The sequence below is a fragment of the Diceros bicornis genome, chromosome 16 (assembly GCF_020826845.1).
Source record: "Diceros bicornis minor isolate mBicDic1 chromosome 16, mDicBic1.mat.cur, whole genome shotgun sequence".
NCBI classification, from domain to species: domain Eukaryota; kingdom Metazoa; phylum Chordata; class Mammalia; order Perissodactyla; family Rhinocerotidae; genus Diceros; species Diceros bicornis.
Window position 1 is genome coordinate 10,680,529 of NC_080755.1, and position 21,832 is coordinate 10,702,360.

General features: G+C 36.8%; 1 protein-coding gene across 4 annotated transcripts in view; it reads left to right on the forward strand.

Moving 5' to 3' along the window:
• The window catches only part of PTPN2 (protein tyrosine phosphatase non-receptor type 2), a 94,850-nt gene that overhangs the window by 13,590 nt on the left and 59,428 nt on the right, over nt 1–21,832 (forward strand). For all 4 annotated transcript variants that reach the window (XM_058556760.1, XM_058556757.1, XM_058556758.1 and 1 more), the window contains exon 2: nt 11,913–12,003. In XM_058556760.1, the coding sequence (XP_058412743.1) occupies nt 11,913–12,003 (91 nt within the window). The remainder of the gene's footprint in view (nt 1–11,912; nt 12,004–21,832) is intronic.

Sequence of the window (21,832 nt, forward strand, 5' to 3'; positions counted from 1 at the left end):
GTTCTCTTTTTATGTTTACTTTAAATGTGAGCATACTTTTCTTATGGCACTTAATAGACTGGCTCCTTGATAGTTTCAAGGAAAATTCTGAGGTCTGATTTTAAAACAAGAGAAAGTTGTCAGACACAGTTGGACAAATAGCAGTAAAAATTGACACCAAGAATAGTGATAGAAAATGAGAAATGGGTATAGTTTTCCAGGGCCTTAATCCTATGCAGCAAGAGTTTTTTTGTTGTTGTTCTTATTTATCATTGAAATGATGAAAACACAGTCATAAGAAAAAGTCTGCATTATTATTTGACACCAGAGAAGGTTCCACCCACACATGTGAGACTTAGGGGATTTTGATATTAAACAGTGTGAGCATCCACAAAAGCTTGGGTAAGGGCTGATGCCTGCACTTTCTTTCTGTAAAGATGAACAAACGAATGTCAGACATATGAAAAATTCAGCACCTCAAGAAAATGAGACTAATGGAATCATTTAGAGCATATAAAATAGTATAAGAAATAGAGAAAACTGGAATTCAGATTCCCCAAATGACAAGAGTGGATTGTAAAAATAAACTGAGAACAGGAAAAGAGTTCTTAAAGTTATAAAACATAATTGTTTAAAAATTCAGGACTCTCTAGCAAAATAGTGCAGAATATTAGCTTGAGAAAAGTCTCTCAGCATTCAGGAAAAAGATCTTAAAAATTAATTTTGTGAGAGAGCATTTAAAACATATGAAGAAAGGTCTCAAATCTCTGTGATATGAGTTCCTAAAAGAGAGAACAGAGGAAACTGAGGTGAAGCAATAACCAAGGTAATAGCAGAAGAATGTCTCTGAGCCAAAGAAAGCCTTGAATCTCAAGATCAAAGGGGACTGCAAAGTCTTCACCAGAAATATATTTAAAAAGCATAAAAACCTAGGTGCGTCTGTTACTGAACCAGGTTGGTTTTTGACTGTTGCCCAGAAAGCCAGTCACCGAGATGACAAGATTGCAGCAGAGAGAGAGTTTTTTTTTTTTATTGATGTTTTAATGGTTTCTAACATTGTGAAATTTTTGGGTTGTACATTTTTGTTTGTCCATCACCATATATATGACTCCCTTCACCCCTTGTGCCCACCCCCCACCCCCACTGCCCCTGGTAACCACAGTCCAGTTTTCTCTGTCCATGTGTTGGTTTATATTCCACATATGAGTGAGATCATACAGTGTTTGTCTTTCTCTTTCTGGCTTATTTCACTTAACATAATACGCTCCAGGCCCATCCATGTTGTTGCAAATGGGACGATTTTGTCTTTTTTTATGGCTGAGTAGTATTCCATTGTATATATATACCACATTTTCCTAATCCAGTCGTCAGTCGAGGGACACTTAGGTTGCTTCCACTTCTTGGCTATGGTGAATAATGGTGCAATGAACATAGGGGTGCATAAGCCTCTTTGGATTGTTGATTTCAGGTTCGTTGGATAGATTCCCAGTAGTGGGATGGCTGGATCATAGGGCATCTCTATTTTTAATTCTTTGAGGAATCTCCATACCGTTTTCCATAGAGGCTGCACCAATTTGCATTCCCACCAGCTGTGTATGAGGATTCCTGTTTCTCCACATCCTCTCCAACATTTGTTGTTTTTTGTCTTGGTAATTATAGCCATAGAGAGAGAGTTTTAATCACAAGGTGGCCAAGTGAGGAAGCGGGAGAACGAGTCTCAGATTCACCTCCTCAAAAATGGGGACTCAGGGATATTTATGGGGTAGAGGACAAGGTGGTCTGAAGTATGTGGATACATGATTGGAGGTAAGGAGAAGTGGGGTAATTGATGGTCGGCCCAAGTGTAGTCAAACTTCATGGCTCTTCATAGGACACATGTTCACAAAATGATGGTGTTAGCATGATCTAAGAGTAGAGTTTTTAGCCTCTTGATGTCAGAAGGTCACCTATCGGGCATCTGTGCAGGCCCAATTGATGGATTGGTGGTCTCAACCAACCTGAACTGGACAAGGGGGTCCTAATTCCTGAAAAACAGCTCAAACACCCATTACCGTGGTGACCTAGGCACCAGGGAGATGTTATCTATAGGAACCTAGTGGGAGTCAGGATAATATATTGTCTAAGCAGCACAGTTAACAGTGGATGGGGGAACAACTAAAAGCTATAATTAGTAATTGCAAAAAAGAAAAAAAAAACTTTAGTTACCAGCTACCTAATCATCAATGGCTAACTGTTTACCTTCACATCCTCATGAATTTTCTAACTATTCAGCATAAAGAAAAACCCCTGCAAGGTAGAAAAACAAGTTATCTTTAGAGAAGAACAAACCAGATTTACATCAGACTGATGTACTCTGATATTGGATTCCTGAAGATAATTGAGAGATGTCACCCAAGTGCTGTGAGAAGTGGAATAGATATAGAAAGTATGTTTGGGCAATGAAGCCAAGTAAAATCTAGAGTTAACTCTAAATATAGTTGTGAACTTTTTTTGAAATAACTGAAAATGTAAAAAAACTATGTATCCAAGTTCTAGATTATTTCTGGAAAATGTGGAGAATTGGGCTGTAGGAAGAGGGAAGTAAAACCCATGGTAATTTTACCATATATTTTAATAATAGAGATGTATTAATAGGTGCTTTTATTAGTAGAACAATACAAATTCAAACATGCTTTTACAAAATTTTAAGATTAATCCCCACTAGAATATAAATGATATTTTTACTTCTAAATTACTAGAGGCAAAGAGGAACAAAGAAAACCTTGATTAATATAGTAAAAAAAAAAAAAAAACGGGAAAGGAAATAAGCATAATATATAGAAAACAGCAGTGTTTACTAATCACTTTTGGGTGAAAGAAGAAATCAGTACTGCCATTAGAGACTCTAGAAAATAATGAGATGACAGTATTCTAAACTTATAAGATTTGGCCAGTCTTTATTAAAGCAAGAAAGAAAAAAGAATACTAATGAGCTAAGCATTTTCTTCAAGCTAGGGAAATAAAAATAAAATGAAACAAAGCTGTAGAAAGAACAGATTGAATGCAAATGAAAGGCAGAAATAAATGAGTTAGCATCTCCCCTCCACCTTTCAAATAGGCAGTTAAATTTGACCTACAGTTATCTTCCCAAAATTCTAATGTATCACCAACAGATGTTATGGAACCTGAAGTGAGTTCGCTCACCAGTCGCGCAGCAAGCCCGTCTGACACTGGGTGTAGTGGAAGAAAGTAGGAATTTTATGGCAAAGCGCTGAGCAAGGAGAATGGGCAGCTAACACTGTAATCCTGAACTCCTCAAAAAGCTACAAGCAAGGGGTTTTTTTGGGAGTTTTAGGTAGGGGAGCAGGGAAGCATAGGGCTAAAGTTTACAGTGGTCATTGTAGCTTCTCATTGCTCCTGCCGGATGCTTAGTCTGGTTCAGCAAGTTACTGTCTTATCAGTGATCCGCTTGCTGTTCTGCAAGGCAAGCTCAGAAACTTCTGTTATTTTGTTTCCCAAGTTAATCTTGTGGGTACAAGGCATGGTTTCCCCCTAATCCAGGGACATTTTAACTCCTTCATCCTCAGTTTCAATATTGTCTGGAAATACAGTATAAAACACCATTCCCAAATTTATTCTGGGAGTATAAAGATGGTCAGTATGAGGGAGCGTGATACTGTAATTCACCCTAATAGATTAAAGGAGAAAAAACATGTAGTCATATTGATATCTGTTAAAATAGCAACAAATTTTTTTTTTTTTTTTATGAGGAAGATCAGCCCTGAGCTAACATCCATGGCAGTCCTCTTCTTTTTTTACTCAGGAACACTGGCCCTGGGCAAACATCTGTGTCTATCTTCCTCCACTTTATATGGGACACCGCCACAGCATGGCCTGACAAGTGGTGCATTGGTGTGCACCGGGATCCAAACCCGGGCCGCCAGCAGCGGAGTGAGTGCACTTAACTGCTACGCCACGGGCCGGTCCCTGCAACAAAAAATTTTTATATGTATTTTTTTGAGGAAAAGCGGCCCTGAGCTAACATCTGTTGCTAATCTTTGTCTTTTTCTTTTTTTCTCCCCAAAACCTCGGTACATAGTTGTATGTCCTAGTTGAAGGTCCTTGTAGTTCTTCTATGTGGGACGCTGCCTCAGCATGGCTTGATGAGCGGTGAGTAGGTCCACACCCAGGAGCCGAACCAGCAGACCCCGGGCCGCCGCAGCGCAGGAACTTAACCGCTATGCCACCAGGCCGGCCCCCAACAAAAAATTTTTAATACTTAAGAATAAACTTAACAAGAAATGTGTTGTGTTTATTTAAATAAAGCAACAAGGAAGACTTAAATAAATGGAGAAACATACCCAGTTCCTGATAGAAGAGTTGGTTGGTATTGTAAAGATGTCAGTTCTCCCTAAATTGACATATATATGTAATGTAATATATATACGTAATTAAAAAAAATCTGCCTAAAGAAGATTTAAATTTAAGGTTTCTCTGAAAGACTAAATGGTCCAGAAAAATCAAGACAACATTTGAGGACAAAAAAAAAAAAAAGATAGGACTTCAGTCCCACTGGGTATTGTGAGTGAGACAAAACCTCACCCCCAACCTTTTTTGATAAATATTGGCAAAATAAGCCCTTTATCCAGGAGTTCTGTTCCTGGAGGGTTATCAAGAAATACTTTGAAATGTATGTAAGATCGTATTTAAGGATATTCATCACATTGTTTTTAATAATTGTGAAGTTTTGGAAATTTCCTAGTTGTCCAGGGGATTGGGCAAAATAAATTATGGTGTATTCTATAACAGAAGGTTTTGCATATAGTAGTTATTAAAAATGATGGTGAGAGTGTATCGACAGGAAAAGATATCCATGCTATTTTAAGAGATTAAAGCAGGTATATAAACAGTATGCCTGTAGTGTCCCATTTTTACATAAAAAATTTAAAAATTAAAGTATATATTAATGTCTACTTATCCATAAAGTAAAAAGTCCAGAAAATTTAGATTATCTCTGAATTGTGGGGTAGTGAATTTTTTTCTAATCTATAAAGTCCTAAATTCTGACAATGTGTATGTAATTAATTTATTAAAAAGTAAAAGTATTTTTTTTCTCTCCAAGCAAATCACGTAAAAGCTCAAAGCACTGTGATGGCCACTCAGTATAGAGACAGTTGTATTTACTTAGATGATCCCCTGAGGCTGTCATTGCCTTGTGGCCCAGTAAAGCAGTGTGTGTGATGACTCCTGAAAAGGTTACATGATGTTCAGTGTATTCTTGTTTTAGGACACAAATATGTAATGCATTTTAGAAATATTTTTATTAAAATTTAAATAATTTGCACTTTTAAAGATAAATATCAGTTATATGGAAATCTCACTTTTAAAAGAATACCTGATAAGGCTAGATGAACGAAATCTTTTTTTTCCTAAAGTATGTACTTTATTATTTTTTTAATTTAACTTAATTTTCCATCTTTTTTTATTGAGGTAACATTGGTTTATACCATTATATAAATTTCAGGTGTACGTCATTATATTTTGATTTCTATGTAGAGATTATATCATGTTGACCACCCAAAGACTAATTACGATCCATCACCATACACATGTGCCTAGTCACACCCCTTTCTCCCTCCCCGCTTCCCCTCTGGTAACCACCAATCTAATCTAGATGAATGAAATTTTAGCCCGTTATGGTTAACAATATTGTAAAGGAAATTTTCAGTCACTTAAGAGACTAGCATTTTTACAGGCACATCCATTTAAAACTAAATGTTTACATTTTATAATATGTAACTTAAATCATTCGTAAAGATATTTAGCAGAAAATATTTGCTTATTTCTCTTCCACTAACTATGTGCACTGTAATGAAATTCTTTTTTCAGAGAGTTTGTAATTCACACCACTCGCAGTTCAGATTAATGGGGTTAGTTTATAAGAACTGTCTCCAGAAGAAATAAATAGATATTAAACACTGCTTGGTCTTACATTTAAAGATTTTTTTATTCTCTTGTTCTTAATCTTACAAAATGAGTAGTTTTTAACACCGTTTTTCTCCCTTTTTGTCCAAAATATGTTACTGTTTTATATCCAGGAAAATAAACTTTTTATTGAGTCACTTGGCTTCATGTGGGGCTTGTAAAACTTGGCCATTCAAAATATGAATCTGTCAGAATATGAATCTGTCAAAATATGAGCAACAGTTTGCTGTTCATTGCTGTGACTGGCATTCAAGGATAATGTCAAGGATAGGCATGGTTATTGCTTATGAAATGAAGAATAGCTGAATGATTAACAAAAAAGTCTTATTCTTGCATTTCAGCCTAGCGTTACTTGAGCCTCAGCAAATTTGTTTCTATAGTAGAGTCAGTTTACCTCCTTACTTCAAACTATATGTCAAAATAAATTTCAAGAGAGAGTAAATGTTATGTGTATAAAAATATAAAGAGATGAAATAATAGGAGAAAGTAGATACATTGGAAGTAAGTATATTCAGAATTTAAAGTTAGACTCTTCTGCCTGGAGATAAGTTATAAGGCCATCAGTTGGAGTAGATTGTTTTTTGATGTTCCAAAAATTAGGCTTCTGTGGAAAAGGAGGTGATAGGCAGTCTTGAGATAGGCAACTCACATGTGTATAAATTTCAAATACAGTGAAGGAGCTAAATGAATTTTTCTCCCAAATAGCAAATAGTGGCTCAGTTCCATTTATTGATTTGTTATTTCTTTGTTTATATCATATATTATTCCAAGAGTTCATACTCCTGCTGGCATGATATGAGTGCCTGTTTTTAAGTGGCTGCATACTATTGATTTATTCAACCAATCTTTTCCCTGACATTGGACATTTAGGTTTTTTATGTCCTTTCAACATGATAAATAACTCCGTGAAAGATATCTTTGTGCATGAGTTACCTACATTTTGTATTATTGCCACTAAAAAAGGAATAACTAGTGAGTCAATTATTCCTAGCTTTTTTTGAGTGAAAATCATATAAAAATAAATTGGATTTTAAAAATTCTGATTAAATTATTCTTTAAAACAAAAATCCTTCCCCTTAAATTTAGCTTTAATTAAAGGTAAGAGTTGCTGTTAGATTGGAATAGTGGTTTTCAACTGGATGTTGGTAGGGTATATTTGTGGTAGATTTTGCTGTCCAGGGACATTTGGCCGAGTCGGAAGAGATTTTTGGTTGTCACAGCTGGGAGGAGGGATGCTACTGACATATAATGAGTAGAAACCGGGATGCTGCTGCTAAACACCCTGCAAAGCACAAGATAGCCCCATAACAAAGAATTATCCAGCCCCAAATGTCAGTAGTGCTGAGGTTGAGAAACCTTGGATCAGCAGGTTTTACTGCTGACAGGAAGCATTCTTGATGTAGTATTTAGGGCCACTGTTTATGGGTTCTTTCTGCTATAGGAGGGGAACATTTTAGCATCAGAACATCTGTAGAGCTGATTTTACCAGTCAGTACCTTCCCATTCCCCTTTTGAGACACACCATGTGTTTTATTGCTTACACAAAGTGCTTATAAAATTATGGTATTCTTGAAAATGTCTCATCTTGTTATTGTTGAGACTTGGCTATACTGTGTGTATTTGTTAGAGACCTGCATTTAGCTTCATGGGAAAGAACATCAAGCACTAGCTGACTTAGCAAATAGGGGCTTATTTTTCTCATGTAGTGAGAATTCTGGAGATAGAAGTACAGAGCTGTTTCTGTGGCTCCATTATGTCATCCATGACCCAGTCTCTTCTATTTCTGCTTAGCCTTCCTTAGAATGCTTTTTACCTTGTGGTCACAGGCAAGCTCCTGCCCATTTCCACCCCTCACCCCCAACATATCTGGTACCCTGGGCAGGCAGAAATGAGAACACAGGTCAGCTGGGCCAGCCCCTTTTATAAAAAACCTCCCCTGCAACCCAACCTGGTGATTTCTGCTTATTCTCTTTGGCCAGAACTGTGTCCCATGGCTATACTTAGCTGTATAGGAGGCTTGGAAATACAAGTTTTTTGTTGGGCTCATTGTAAGTAAGAAAATAAAATCAGAAACTTTTAGTAAGAAAGAATGGATACTGGAATAGGCAACTAGTCTGTACCTCTGGAGCTGCTTTTCAAAGTATTGGGGGTTCTTTTCTTCCTAAATGCACTGAAATTAAAGAAAACTAAAGGAGAACAAATAACAACATTGGAGATTTGAGAGAACAGATTCTGCAAGAATTCTTTTTTTTTTAATCAGGAAAATAAAATGTACTTGTTATGAATGTATTTCTTAATCCCAAAGATTTGACTGTTTTATGGTGTTTTGTCAATTAAAATCTCTTCCCTACCCTTAAACTTGGGGCCCCACCCTATTTTATTATTTTGCAATGTAAGTAATGATTTGTTATAGTGTACACAAATAAATTATTTCTTTAGGCTAAAAATTGGAATCAGCAACTGACAGATGGACTTAACTTTGGAAGATAGGTGGAAAATAGGTGTATGTGCATAACAGGTATTGAAGAAGTGTTGATATAATGGAGGGAGTCCTACCCTCTTTGCCCATTTTTTAACTGTTTTTTTTTTTAATTGTTGGAGTTCTTTATATATTGTGTATATTAATTCCATATCAGATATTTGTTTTGCAACTATTTTCTCCCATTTTATGAGTTGCAACAACATTTCAGTGTGACTTAAAAACTATATTATTAGCTTTAGGACTAATGATATGCTAACGTTTATTAGTATTTTAGCTAGTTTATCTTAAAGTAATATATGAACTAAAGAATATATGAATATGTGGTTTAAAGTTCAAATGGAGCAAAAGCAATAAAAAACAGTTAAAAAGACAAGATTACTTTGGAAAGAAAGAGAGAGGGGCAGGGTAGGAAAATACTTTAGCTGTATCTGATGTGTTTTATTCCTTTTCTGTAAAAAGAGATTTGAAGCAAATGTGGTAAAAGTAATGTGTTTAATATCACTGTGGGTGTCATGTATATTTTTCTGTTTGAAATATTTCATAATTAAAACAAATTTTTAGTTAGAAAAATCTCTATCCTTCTCTAGATGTCCAGTCAGCCAGTCTCCCCCCAACCCCAGAAGTTACTAATTTGTTGTCTCTTTCTAGAATTATTCATTGTATTCTCAGGCATATTTATGTTTGAGTGGAGTCCCCATCCCCCGCAAATGGGAGCATTCTAAACTTTTTTTCACTACGCGGTATATCTTTGAGATTGTTTCATGTTAGTGCGTGCACCACTGGGTGTCCTTTTTCGTGGTTTCCAAGTATTCCACTGCATTGGTGCATTATAATTTATCAGTTCTCTTCTGAAGGACATTTAGGTTGTTGCCAATTTTTCACCATTGTGTACAGTGACCATCCTTGTGCATAATAAATCTTTGCAGACAGATGTGTGACAGTATGTAATATAAATTCCTGGAGGTAAAATTGGTCTTATCAAATTGTTCTCAAAAAGACATTGCACTAGCGTACATTCTTTCAGTAATGTATGAGAGTACCACTTCACACTCTCTCACCTACATAGTATCAGAAATTTTTATTCTTGCCCATTTGTTTTCTCTGCCTTGATACAGAAGGGCTGTTAACAGAAAAGTGTATGTTTTAGTATTATTTTAAATTAATATTTTTCTTTTATCTGTTACTAACTTGCAATATAAAATTACTTGTACTTTATAGTGTTTCAACTCTTGTATAGTGTTTAAGGTTATGCAAAGAAATATAAGCCTAGACCTGAATGTGTTTAATTTTACATGTAAAATTTATTATTTGACATTTAAAAAGTTTTATAATTTGTGGAAATGGTTGAAGCTTTTTCCTCTATTCAGCCAATCACAATAATTTGTTATGATATGCTTTTATGGAAAAATATTTGAAACCAAAATGTAATATTTCTGTCCAACTTATTATATCAAACTGTTATAACTTTGATAGTAAAACTGAATAAATCATATGAGAAAGGAAAATTAGAGATCAGTTCAACTTAAAAATATAGACATGTACATCTTATATAGAATAATGGTGGTATACCTAGATAATGAAATATTATTCACCACTAAAAGGAAATGAGCTATCAAGCCATGAAAAGACATAGAAAAACCTTAAATGCATATTACTAGTAAGTGAAAATCTCTTATTGTAATTCAATACATTACCAGATTAAAGGAGAAAAGATATATGATCACCTCCATGAATACAAGGAAAACATTGAATAAAATTCAACGCCCATTCATAATAAAAAATGTTTAGCAGACTAGAAATTGAAGAGAACTTTCTTCACCTGAAAAGGGTATTGACCAGAAACCTAAAGCACATATTACACTTAGCGGTTGAACCTTAGAGACAGTTCTTTCAGAATCAGGGGAAAAAATATTTCTATTTGACGTTGAATAGGAGGTCCTAGCCAATGCAATTAGATAAGAAAAATAAGAGGTATGAATAAATAAGAAATATGAGGTATAAGGAAGAGACAGAATTATCACTCGTTGATATTGAGAAATTCATAACCAGCTACAAAATATTAGAGAGCTCAGCAATATTGCTGGATGTGAGACAGCATTAAATAGTAGTGGGGCCAGTCCCATGGCATAGTGGTTGAATTTGGCATGTTCTGCTTTGGCGGCCCAGGTTTGCAGGTTTGGATCCTGGGCGCAGACTTACACCACTCTTCAGCCATGCTGTTGCAGTGACCCACATACAAAATAGAGGAAGATTGGCACAGATGTTGGCTGAGGGCTAATCTTCCTCAAGGAAAAAAAAGAGGAAGCTGGCAACAGATGTTAGCTCTGACCAAATCTTCCTCAGCAAAAAAAAAAAAAAAAAGTCAATAGCAACAATTGTAACATGCATGTATGTGTGTGTTTCTTTTTCTGTGTGTGTGGCAGATTGCATTTTCCCAAATGGCTGTACCAACATATGTGTAATCCCACTTGCTCTTTGCACAATGTGACTGAGATTCCTCCCACTGAGTGGTGGTCTGTATTCCCTACTCTGGCATCTTGGTAGGCCCAATGAGTAAAAATATGAACTAGAAAGTTACCTATCCGAGGGCTGATGGGAGTGGTGGTAGGCAAGAGGGTGGGGAAGCCATAGTAAGGGCATTCATCAAGAAATGACTTGAATAGTTTATTGATACTTAATTTATAAAACTGTCTGGGGCCTAAATTTAAAATGCTTTTTCAAAATCACATGTGGTAGTGTGAGCAAAAGCCCAAATTAATTTTTGCTGTTAATACACACTTTTTTGGTATGTTTCTGTTTTTACCTGGATTTTTAGAATAATATTCCATTTTGGAGAAAAAGCCTGGTCATGCTGGTTACACCATGTAGCTGAGTGCCTAGTGCAGGCATCACAGAGTTTCTTCGATAGTGGAATACAGAGAACCCTAAGGGTCCTAAAACGAGCCTCAGGCCTAGTGGTTGTTGCTAAGCATTTATGGCTCTAAAAGTAAAATTTTAGGATATTTTTGAGCTCAAAATAAAGTAACAGTTAAAGACGTGAAGACAGTAAAGGCATGAAGACAAAGGAGTAGATTAAAATTTTAAGATAGAAATTCCAAAATATAGGTAGATATTAAGAGAGTTTGGTCAGAAATTTGAGTATGATGTGGTTAGCCTTAGATACCTCCATTGCATTAATTCTGTGTTACACAAAGTGTTTAATCTTGCCTGTAGGTGCTGAAGCTTTAGTCCTGGGATCTGCCACTTACTTGTGACCTTTGGCAGATTGTTTAACCTCTCAAAGCCTATCATCCCTCACTTATAAAATGGAGAGGATAAACGTTCCCATTGGTGTTGTGAGAATTGAATGAGATAGTGTAGATAATATGCTTTGCATAGTACTTGGCATATCATAAGTGCTCAATAAATATTATACTGGCTGGGGAAGTATCTGTTTTGCTGTATAAAATTTAAAGGAAATATTAAAATATATTTTTGTTATTTTAAGGAAATTCGCAATGAGTCCCATGACTATCCTCATAGAGTGGCCAAGTTTCCAGAAAACAGAAATCGAAACAGATACAGAGATGTAAGCCCATGTAAGTACTTGCAGGTTTGTGTGCATGTGTATGTTTGATGGTTTGTTTTAGGAGGCAGGATACAATGGAAGAGAAGGTTTGGGGTCAGGGTTGATAAGTATGATAATTGTTTCATATTAATATAATACATGTTCTTTAAAGAAAAATTTCAAGGCATAGAATAGTAGAAGGAAAAAAAATTGCTCATAATTATTTCATCCTTAAAACACAGCCACCGTTACTTTGATGTATTTCCTGCCAATCTTTTTTTCTTTTCTTATGCAGAATTTTTCTTTCTTTAAAATAATTGTAGTCATATATATATATGTACTCATATATATATATATATACTCATATATATATATATAGATATATACTCATATATATATATAGATATATACTCATATATATATATATAGATATACTCATATATATCTATATATATATATATATATATATATACTTCCTTTTCATATTATTCTGTAGCCTTTATAAGTATTACCTAAAATATTTATCGGTATAGGTTTTTTTTCCTTCCAAATTACAAAAGTAGTATGTACTCACTGTGGAAAACTTTTAAAACATAGAAATGTGTTGTCAGGGAAGGGGAAATTCCCCCTTAACCCCCTCGAGTTCTTCTGCCTGGACTAATAATAAAATTGACATAAGACCAGATTAATAGGAGAAAGACCAATTTAATACATGCACATAGGAGATCATAGAGAAACGATGCCTTCTGGGATGGGCAAAGCAGGCTGTTTTTATATGTTTTACATAAAGAAAGAATAAAGTTGTGAGACATTGACAGGACAAAAAAAGCAAGTTTGGGATTTGTAATTAGTGAAGCATTTGAGCCGAGTTCAGGCTTGAGGTAGTAAATTAGTAAAAGTAACAAGGTTTGCTTATATAGGGTTCTCAGCCCTGAATTCCTTAGCTTAGGATATTTTTTCTTCTGGTGCGGGGAAGGTACCTTTCACGTGGGAGATTTATTTCTTGCCTATAGGAGGAACAGAGAAAAGGAGGTTCAAAACTTGATTTTAAGTCAACACAAGTGACTCTAATTGAAAATAATCAACATGCTGTTGTGGAATATTTGCGGGCAGCCTGCCCTGGGCCTCAATAGTGTAAAGGAGAAAACCTCATGATTTAAAAACAAAAACGTTTGGGTTTATTTTCTTTTGGTATTTTTTCTGTATGAACATATACAAATATTCTTTTAAATTCAAAATTGGAATCCTGCACATACTGATTTGTAGCTCTTTTCCTACTTAGCAGTACATTGTAAACATTTTCCTATCATAAACACAGTCTTTTAGTGGCTTTGATAGTGGCTTTGGATATGCCATTCGTTTACGGTTCCCCTGTGCTTGGACATTTAGATTCTGATGTACACACACACACAAGGTTGTGTGCAATTGTAATACCAGTGTTTTAAAAATGAGTTCATCGTGAGGTGATTTTATGCTTTGTTCTGATTGATACTATTCGTTCAGGTATTAAATTAGGCTGCCTTCCTGCTCCAGAATATTTCCCCATGTTTGATTTTAGTGGGCTGAACATAGATATTCTCTTTAGAGCTGCTTGTTAGTAGGAACTTTTTTTTTTATTTGTGAGGAAGATCAGCCCTGTGCTAACATCTGCCAATTCTCCTCTTTTTTTGCTGAGGAAACCTGGCCCTGGGCTAACATCCGTGCCCATCTTCCTCCACTTTATATGGGCCGCCGCCGCAGCATTGCTTGCCAAGTGGTGCATCAGTGCGCGCCCGGGATCCGAACCGGCAAACCCCGGGCCGCCGCAGCGGAGCGTGAGCACTTAACTGCTTGTGCCACTGGGCCGGCCCGGGAGGAACTTTTTTGAATCGATTGTATTTTGGTTTTTGCTCGTTTGTGTTTCCTTCCTCTAGTTGACAAGAGTATGGTGCTAGTGTGCCAAGGCCGCCTATATAGGCTGAATAATCTCAGTCTACTCAAGGCCACAGAGTGTGTACCTTTATAGATGTTGTATTCCTTGTTAGGAGGGTATGAATATACCACTAAAAATCTATCAGTTACTGTGAAAAAAATCCATACTTTTATTCTTATGTAAATAGAGTGTTTTTCTTTATGTTGACCAAGTACATTTCCATGAAGAGTGTATTGGCTGATTTTGGACAAATCAAATGAGACGTTATCTCTTAAAATATTTCATGTTTAATATAAATTACTTATTAAATATTATGTTTCTCTTACATGCTTTTTTCCTTACCAATTAGAAGTGTTTGTAAAGATAAGTAGGTAGAAGAGAGTGTTTTTTCATTTTCCGTCAGTTGCTGCGCACTTGACAAACTTCCTCTGAAACCTGTGGCTCACCAAGGCAACAATTCTGGTGTAGGTGTGTATTCAGGGAATGGAGGTGCAGGCAGTAGTTCTAATACTTAGGTGCTCCTTTACCCTTTCCAAATTTCTGGTTGAGAATCACTGAGCTAGAGATACTGATTCTCTAGTGTTTGCCAAGAGTTTGGAAGACAGTGTTTTCCAGTTGTATGCCTTGCTTTGTTGCCTTTAATTAAAAAAAAGAACAACTTTATTTTGATAATTGTAGATTTGCATGCAATTGTAAGAAATAATACTCAGAGATCCTGTATACCCTTTACTCACTTTCCCCCAATGGTAAAATCTTGCATAACTATAGTGAAATAGCGCAACCAGGAAATTGACATTGATACAATCCATCCAGATTTCACTAGTTTTCCATGGACTCATTTGTGGATGTATTTAGCGTGTGCAGTTTTATCACACATCTAGATTTGTGTGATCACCACCACAGTCTGGATACAGACCAGTGGAACAGTTCTATCACAAGATCCCTCCCACTACCCTTCTAGGGCCGCAGCCACCTTGCTCCCTCCCTCCTTAAGCCCTGGTTGCATTTAATGGTTATGTATGTGTTGTAATTACAGTCACTGGATGTGATAAACATTTGAATTCCCTCATTAGTTTTATCAAATTGATCTAAATGGAGGAATTTTTAAAAATTGGAACTGAGATGTTTTTAAAAGTAAGACATTTGTAACTTAAATTACTCTCAAGTATACAAGTCAATAAAACTCTTGTGGTTTGTCTCCTAAGCATTAGGCGTATATACCCAGCTGCTTGTTGGACATCTCCAGTTGAGGGCTGCAAGGAGACCTCTGTTTACAATGTACTTATCACGGGGCCGGCCCAGTGGCGCAAGCAGTTAAGTGCGCACGCTCCGCTGAGGCTGCCCGGGGTTCGATGGTTCGGATCCCGGGCGCGCACCGACGCACTGCTTGGCAAGCCATGCTGTGGCGGCGTCCCATATAAAGTGGAGGAAGATGGGCACGGATGTTAGCACAGGGCCAGTCTTCCTCAGCAAAAAAAGAGGAGGGTTGGCATGGACGTTAGCTCAGGGCTGATCGCCTCACAAAAAACAAAAAACAAAAAAAACAATGTACTTATCAGCCCTGCCTCTATCGTCATTAGCTTGGGCTGTTCTTCCTGTGTGCCTTCTTAGGAAGAGAGCGTTCGCCTTGTTTTGGTACCTAGTATTAGGAAGAGGTGTGTCTTTCTCGGAGGAGATGCTGCCTGGTGCCTTCTCCTGCCAGCTGGTCCCCCCTGCTGCCTTTCTTGCCTCCATTTACGTAGTGTCCGTAGGAGCTGCACTCTGCTGTGAACATGCCACTCTGAATGCTCTCACCACTTCTTCGTCCTAGGTGAAGGCTGGCTCTCCACTGAGTAAACTCTTTCTGTCTCTCGCAGGTGGAGGCTGCTCATTCTTGCTTCCCAGGTAACCACAGAGTTTCCTGGTCTAAGCTATTACTCTTCAGCTTGCAAATGAAAATGATCTCTTTTAAGGCTTGTGCTGTCTAGATATGTCACTTTACTGCTCTTGTATCTGTTCTCTCCTGACTTCATAGTCTGTCCCTGCCCCACAACCTCCTCTCACACATTTGCTGAAGGCTTAAGTGCCAAGGACGAGATTCACTGTCTTTCTCTTTGCCCTTCTCTTTTCCTAGTATCTTCTTCATCCTGGGTGATGTCGTATCTCTGGGAAAGAACCATATGACACTAGCCTTATAGTTCTAGTCCTCTTCAGCTGTCAGCCCTCAGTCATCTTCACCGCTGAAATCTTAAACGCTGCTACCTGGAGTGCTACTTTCTGTCTTTCCAGCTGTTTGACTTCATCAAGGTCTTTAGTTCTTTGACTTTTTCATTTATTGTAGTGTATTCCTTCCTTCCCTGTCTTACTTATTACTTAATAAGTTTCTTGCTATTCTCATATATTAAAAAAATAATCTCTGTAGACCTTTTAATTCTACCCACCCTATGAAACCCCAACCTTGGAATAATCAGTCATTTAGCTTCTCTAACCTTTGGGCTAATGTGTGTGTGCCTTGGGTAGGCTCCAGTATTAGCCAGGCCTGCTGTTGCCTTCATGTCCTCTTACATGTCCTCATCAATTCACTGCCATTTAATCTGGCTCTTCCCTGAGTAAACCAACACTCAAACCCCACGCATTCCCTCTCTCACCACTCAGAATATGATCTTGCCTTCAATGCTGCAGAGAAAAATTTTAAAAATCAGGAAATATCTCTTCAACTTCATGTTCTACCAGCTGGAAATTTATTTTTATTTGCACTCATCCTTTCCTGAAGTCCGAGGAGAAAAGCCTTCCCTCCTCCTGTCCTCGGTTTGTACCCGATTCCTCGTTCCTCCTCATGGACCTTACTCTCTCATCACCACTCTTCTTTGTGTCTTCAACTTCTTTCTCTCTAATAACTTTTTCCTTATTATATCAGTGTGCTCCAGTCTTTTCTGATCTCAACCCTCATATCCCACCTTAGCCCCCACTTACTTTATTGCTTAGGACGCATCCACGTGCATGCATACAAGTATGTACACACAGAATCTTAAAAGAATACACAATACTGTTTGTGTCTCCCTCCTTCTCACCTCTTCATTCTTCAGTCTGTGGTTCTACCCCAGCCTCCTCACTGAAACTTTTACCCTAAGTTCTATTAGCTTTCTAGTTTTCAAATGCAATGAGGGACTTTCCATTGATTTCTTTTCTTATCCCTCTGTGACTTTTTTTTGTGTGTGTGTGAGGGAGACCAGCCCTGAGCTAACATCCAATGCTGATCCTCCTCTTTTTTGCCGAGGAAGATCGGCCCTTAGCTAACCTCTGTGGCCATCTTCCTCTACTTTATATGGGACGCCGCCACAGCATGGCTTGACAAGCGGTTCATCAGTGCGCGCCCGGGATCCGAACCTGCGAACTCTGGGCCGCTGCAGCAGAGCGCGCGCACTTAACCGCTTACGCCACCGGGCCAGCCCCACCTCTGTGACTTTTGATATTGTTGACCATGCCTTTTTCCCTAACACCACACTTTTTCTGATTTTGCTGTTAATTCTCTGGCTGATCATCCATTTTCAGAGCTTCTCTTCCTAAATTTGCCTTTGTCTTCTTCAGAATTGTCTCTGTCTCTCTCCCTCCTTCTCACTCTAACACTTGCGTGAGTGATCTCATCTTCTGTGGGTTCAGTTACCAGCTCTCTGCCTATGACCCCAAATCTCATCTGCAGCCTAGGTCTCCCTTCTTAGCTATAGACCCATTTTTGCAAGTTACCCATCTCTGTCTGGACGTTCTCAGACTCAGTATGTCTAGACATTGAACTAACATTCCTCCCCAGCATAATCCATCGGTCTCAACCCTAAAACCTGCTCTTTCTGCTTTATTCCCCATATTCATAAATGGTACCACTATTCACACATTTGCTGCAGCTAAAAACTCGGACTACTCTCTCATTCAGCTCCCACATCTACTTAGTAAGTAAGTAATTGTAATTCCATTTCCACGATATATTTCAAATCTTTTCTCTACTCTGTTCATATTGGCATGGTTCAGGCCCTTAATATTTCTTTGCTGAATTATTACAAGAGTCTCTTAATTAGTCTCCTTGTCTCCATTCTATTCCCACTTCAGTCCATTCTCCACACGGCATCCAGAGTAGTCTTTATATAATGCAAGACTATTTTCCACTCCCCTCTCCAGCAGTGCTTCATAAATTTTATGAAAAGTTAAAGTTCTTGATCATTATCATACAAGACCTTTTGGGGACTGACCCTTTAAACATCTCTCTAGATTTTTTCTAGCCATTTTTCTACAAATTAGTCATTTTGGTAAAACTGAATCACTTGGAGTTATCCCTGTGTGACCGGTTTTTAATACCTCAGTGTCTTCGAATATGTCATTCCCTTTTTGGAATATCTTTCTTCTCTCTCTGACTCACTTCAATCAAAGTCTTCTTCCTCTAAATATCATCTCAAGGACCTCTTTCCCGTGGGCGTTATTCTCACTCAGTAGAGGAGATGTTGGAAGTGAGGACTCTCTTTCATTAGATCCAGATGGACCCAGGAATGTGTTTTTTTTTTTAAAAAGCTCCCAGGAAGATGCTGATATACCTTTCCTGATTGATAGTCATTATATCATTTAAAAATGTATTACCATACATAGTAGATACTTTACAGTAAAGTATAAAGTTGTAAAGTAAATTGGTTTGGTTCAGAAAATATGTATTGAAAACCAGCTACATATCTGACACTATGCTGTGCACTAAGAATACAACGAATATGTGCACTCTGCCCTCTAATGGTTTACAGTATGGTAGGGGAGATACATGCCTATTGTATTCTATATAGTAGGGGAGATGCATACCTGTTGTGTTGTATATATCATGAGATATGACAGTGTATTGGTGGAGCTGACAAGAGGCCCTCAGTGCTGCCTAAGGAATCAGGGATGGCTTTTAAGAGAATAAACAGTAGCCAGCTAGGTAGATAAAGGGGAACCAAAAAGGAATTGTTTTTTTAAATTCAGAGTCCTAGATCTTTTCTAGGTTTTGATTCAGTAGTTCTGGAAATCTGTATGTTTAAACAGTCTCCTTACATGATTCTTATATACCCTGCTTGGCACAAGTCCTTAGACATGTAAAAGCTACATTTGGAGGTATGACTATGAGAAACATATTTAAAGAGGGATGTTTTATGGGCCGGCCCCGTGGCTTAGCGGTTAAGTGCGCACGCTCCGCTGCTGGCGGCCCGGGTTCGGATCCCGGGCGCGCACCGACGCACCGCTTCTCCGGCCATGCTGAGGCTGTGTCCCACATACAGCAACTAGAAGGATGTGCAGCTATGACATACAACTATCTACTGGGGCTTTGCGGGGAAAATAAATAAATAAAATCTAAAAAAAAAAAAATAGGGATGTTTTAAAATAGAAAGAATTTGAAGAAGACCACAATCTTCCTATAATTGCCGTGACCAAAAGATGCCTCAGTTGTTTCAATTAACTATGAGACAATTATAGAAGAGATATAGGCAAAACTTGTTTGGTTGAGAAGAGAGAAATAGGTTGTAATAATCAGTTTGAGAATCATATTTATGCTGTGAGAGACTACTGCCAAATTTTGAAATATTCCTTACTATTTGCTTTACAGGTAGAAATCCCAGTTTACTATTGGGTCTAAAAGGAAGAGCTAGCAGTTTCTTAGTGAACTGTAATCTCTTCATTGGCCATGAAACAGTTTTTGTTTTTTTTAATTGTGGTAAAAAGCATAACATAAATTTACTCTCTTAGCAATTTTAAGGTGTACATTGCAGTATTAACTATATGCACATTTCTGTACAACAGATCTTTTCATCTTGCATGACTGAGACTCTGTACCCATTGAACAGCAACTCCCCATTTCCCTCTCCCTCCAGCCCCTGGCAAGCACCATTCTACTTTCTGTTGCTGAGTTTGATGACTTTAGATACCTCATGTAAGTGGAATCATGTAGTATTTGTCTTTTTGTGGTTGCCTTATTTCATTTGGCGTAATATCCTCAAGGTGCATCCATGTGAAATGGTCCATTTTTAAAGGAAAGTAACAGGCTTCTGATTCTGGTAGTATGGCAGGTTAGACAGTTCATACTTCCTTACTGCTACAGCACAAGAAGATTCTCAATAAATATACTTTTTAAGTAAGTTGCTAGGTGGGAAGGAAGTAAGGAAAACTTCCAGGCTTCCTGTGCCCCCCACCTCCTAAAAAAAAAAAAAAGATCTTAGCGTATGGCATAGCTACTCTGAAGGTAAGTGCCAGTATCAGCTCTGAGATTTGTATTCACCTAATAAAATAGCCTCAAGATATATTAAGCAAAAATGAACAGAGTTACAGGAAGAAATTGACAAGTCCACGTTCATGGACTTCTTAATAAGACAAAATATTAGTAAAGAAATAAGATTTGGACCACACAATTAAGCTTAATTTAACAAGAGAAATATATAGAACCTTATGTCTATCAGATAATGTACATTCTTCTAGAACTTACATGAAATAGGTATTAAAAAATGGACCATCGACTAGGCTGTAAGGTAAATCTTAACAGTTTACTAATTGCTGTCTTACAGGCCATGTTCTTGGACCATAATGCAATTAATTATTGCAATAACAAAAATAAGGTTATTAACAAAAAAATTAAAATTCCTATAAATTTGGATATTTAAAGATTTCTGAGTAATTCATGGGTCAGGAAGAAATAATGGAAACAAAAATACTTAAAAGTGAACAATGCATAAAATACTACTTATCAAAACTTGCATAAAGCAGCAAAAACAGTACTGCAAAGGAAATATATTGTCTTAAATGTTTATGTTAAAACAGAAGGTTGAAAATTAGTGTACTAAGTGTCTAACCTAATTTAGAGTAAAAGTACAGAATAAACACCAAAGAAAGCAGAAAGGAAATAATAAAAAAAAAAAACAGAACAGAAATCAAAGATACAATACAAAGGACCAACAAAAACAAATGTTAGTTCTTTGATAAGACTAATAAACTCTGGCAAGATTGAGCAAGAAAAATAAAACAGACAGACAAAAACCAAAGAGAGAAATGTGCATATAAACAGTATTAGGAAAAAGGGGAACATGAATACAAATGTAAAAGAAGTTAAAAAGCTAATCGAATACGGCAGATAATTTTATGGCAGTAAATGTGATCATTTAGAGAAAATGAAACAGATTCCTGGAAAAATATAACTGACCAAAACTGATTTAAGGAGAAGTAGAGAGTCCAAATAGTCCTTGATAAGAGTTAAATAAATTAAATTAATAAATAAAAATCTTTCTACAAAGAAAACAATGGGTCTAGCTGGGTTTACAGACATGTTTTATAATAATAGAAACTTTCCCAGAGAAAGAAAAAGAGACTACTTCCTCTTTCTTTTTATGAGGCTGTTATATAACTTGATATCCAAATGAGAAAAGTTTAGTAAGAAGAATAAAAGTTACAGGTGTATCTGCCTTGTGAATATAGATGTAAAAATTCTAACAAAAGATTAGTAAACTGAATACAGCAGTATCTATATTAAGTTTATTTTAGGAATATAAAGGTGGCTTAACATTAGAAAATCTTATAAATGTAATTCACCACAGTAACAGGTAAAGGAGAAAAGACGGATGAATATCTCAATAGACGCAGAAAGACTATCTTTTTTTTTTTCATTCTAAAAATAATTATTTTTTTTAATTTATTTTTATTTATTTATTTATTTTTTTTTTTTAATTTTTTTGTTTATTGCAGTAACATTGGTTTATAACATTGTAAAAATTTCAGGTGTACATCATTGTACTTCTATTTCTGCATAGATTACATCATGTTCACCACCAAAATACTAATTACAACCCATAACCACACACATGTACCGAATTATCCCTTTCACCCTCCTCCCTCCCCCCTTCCCCTCTGGTAACCACCAATCCAATCTCTGTCCCTATGTGTTTGTTTATTGCTGTTATTATCTACTACTTAATGA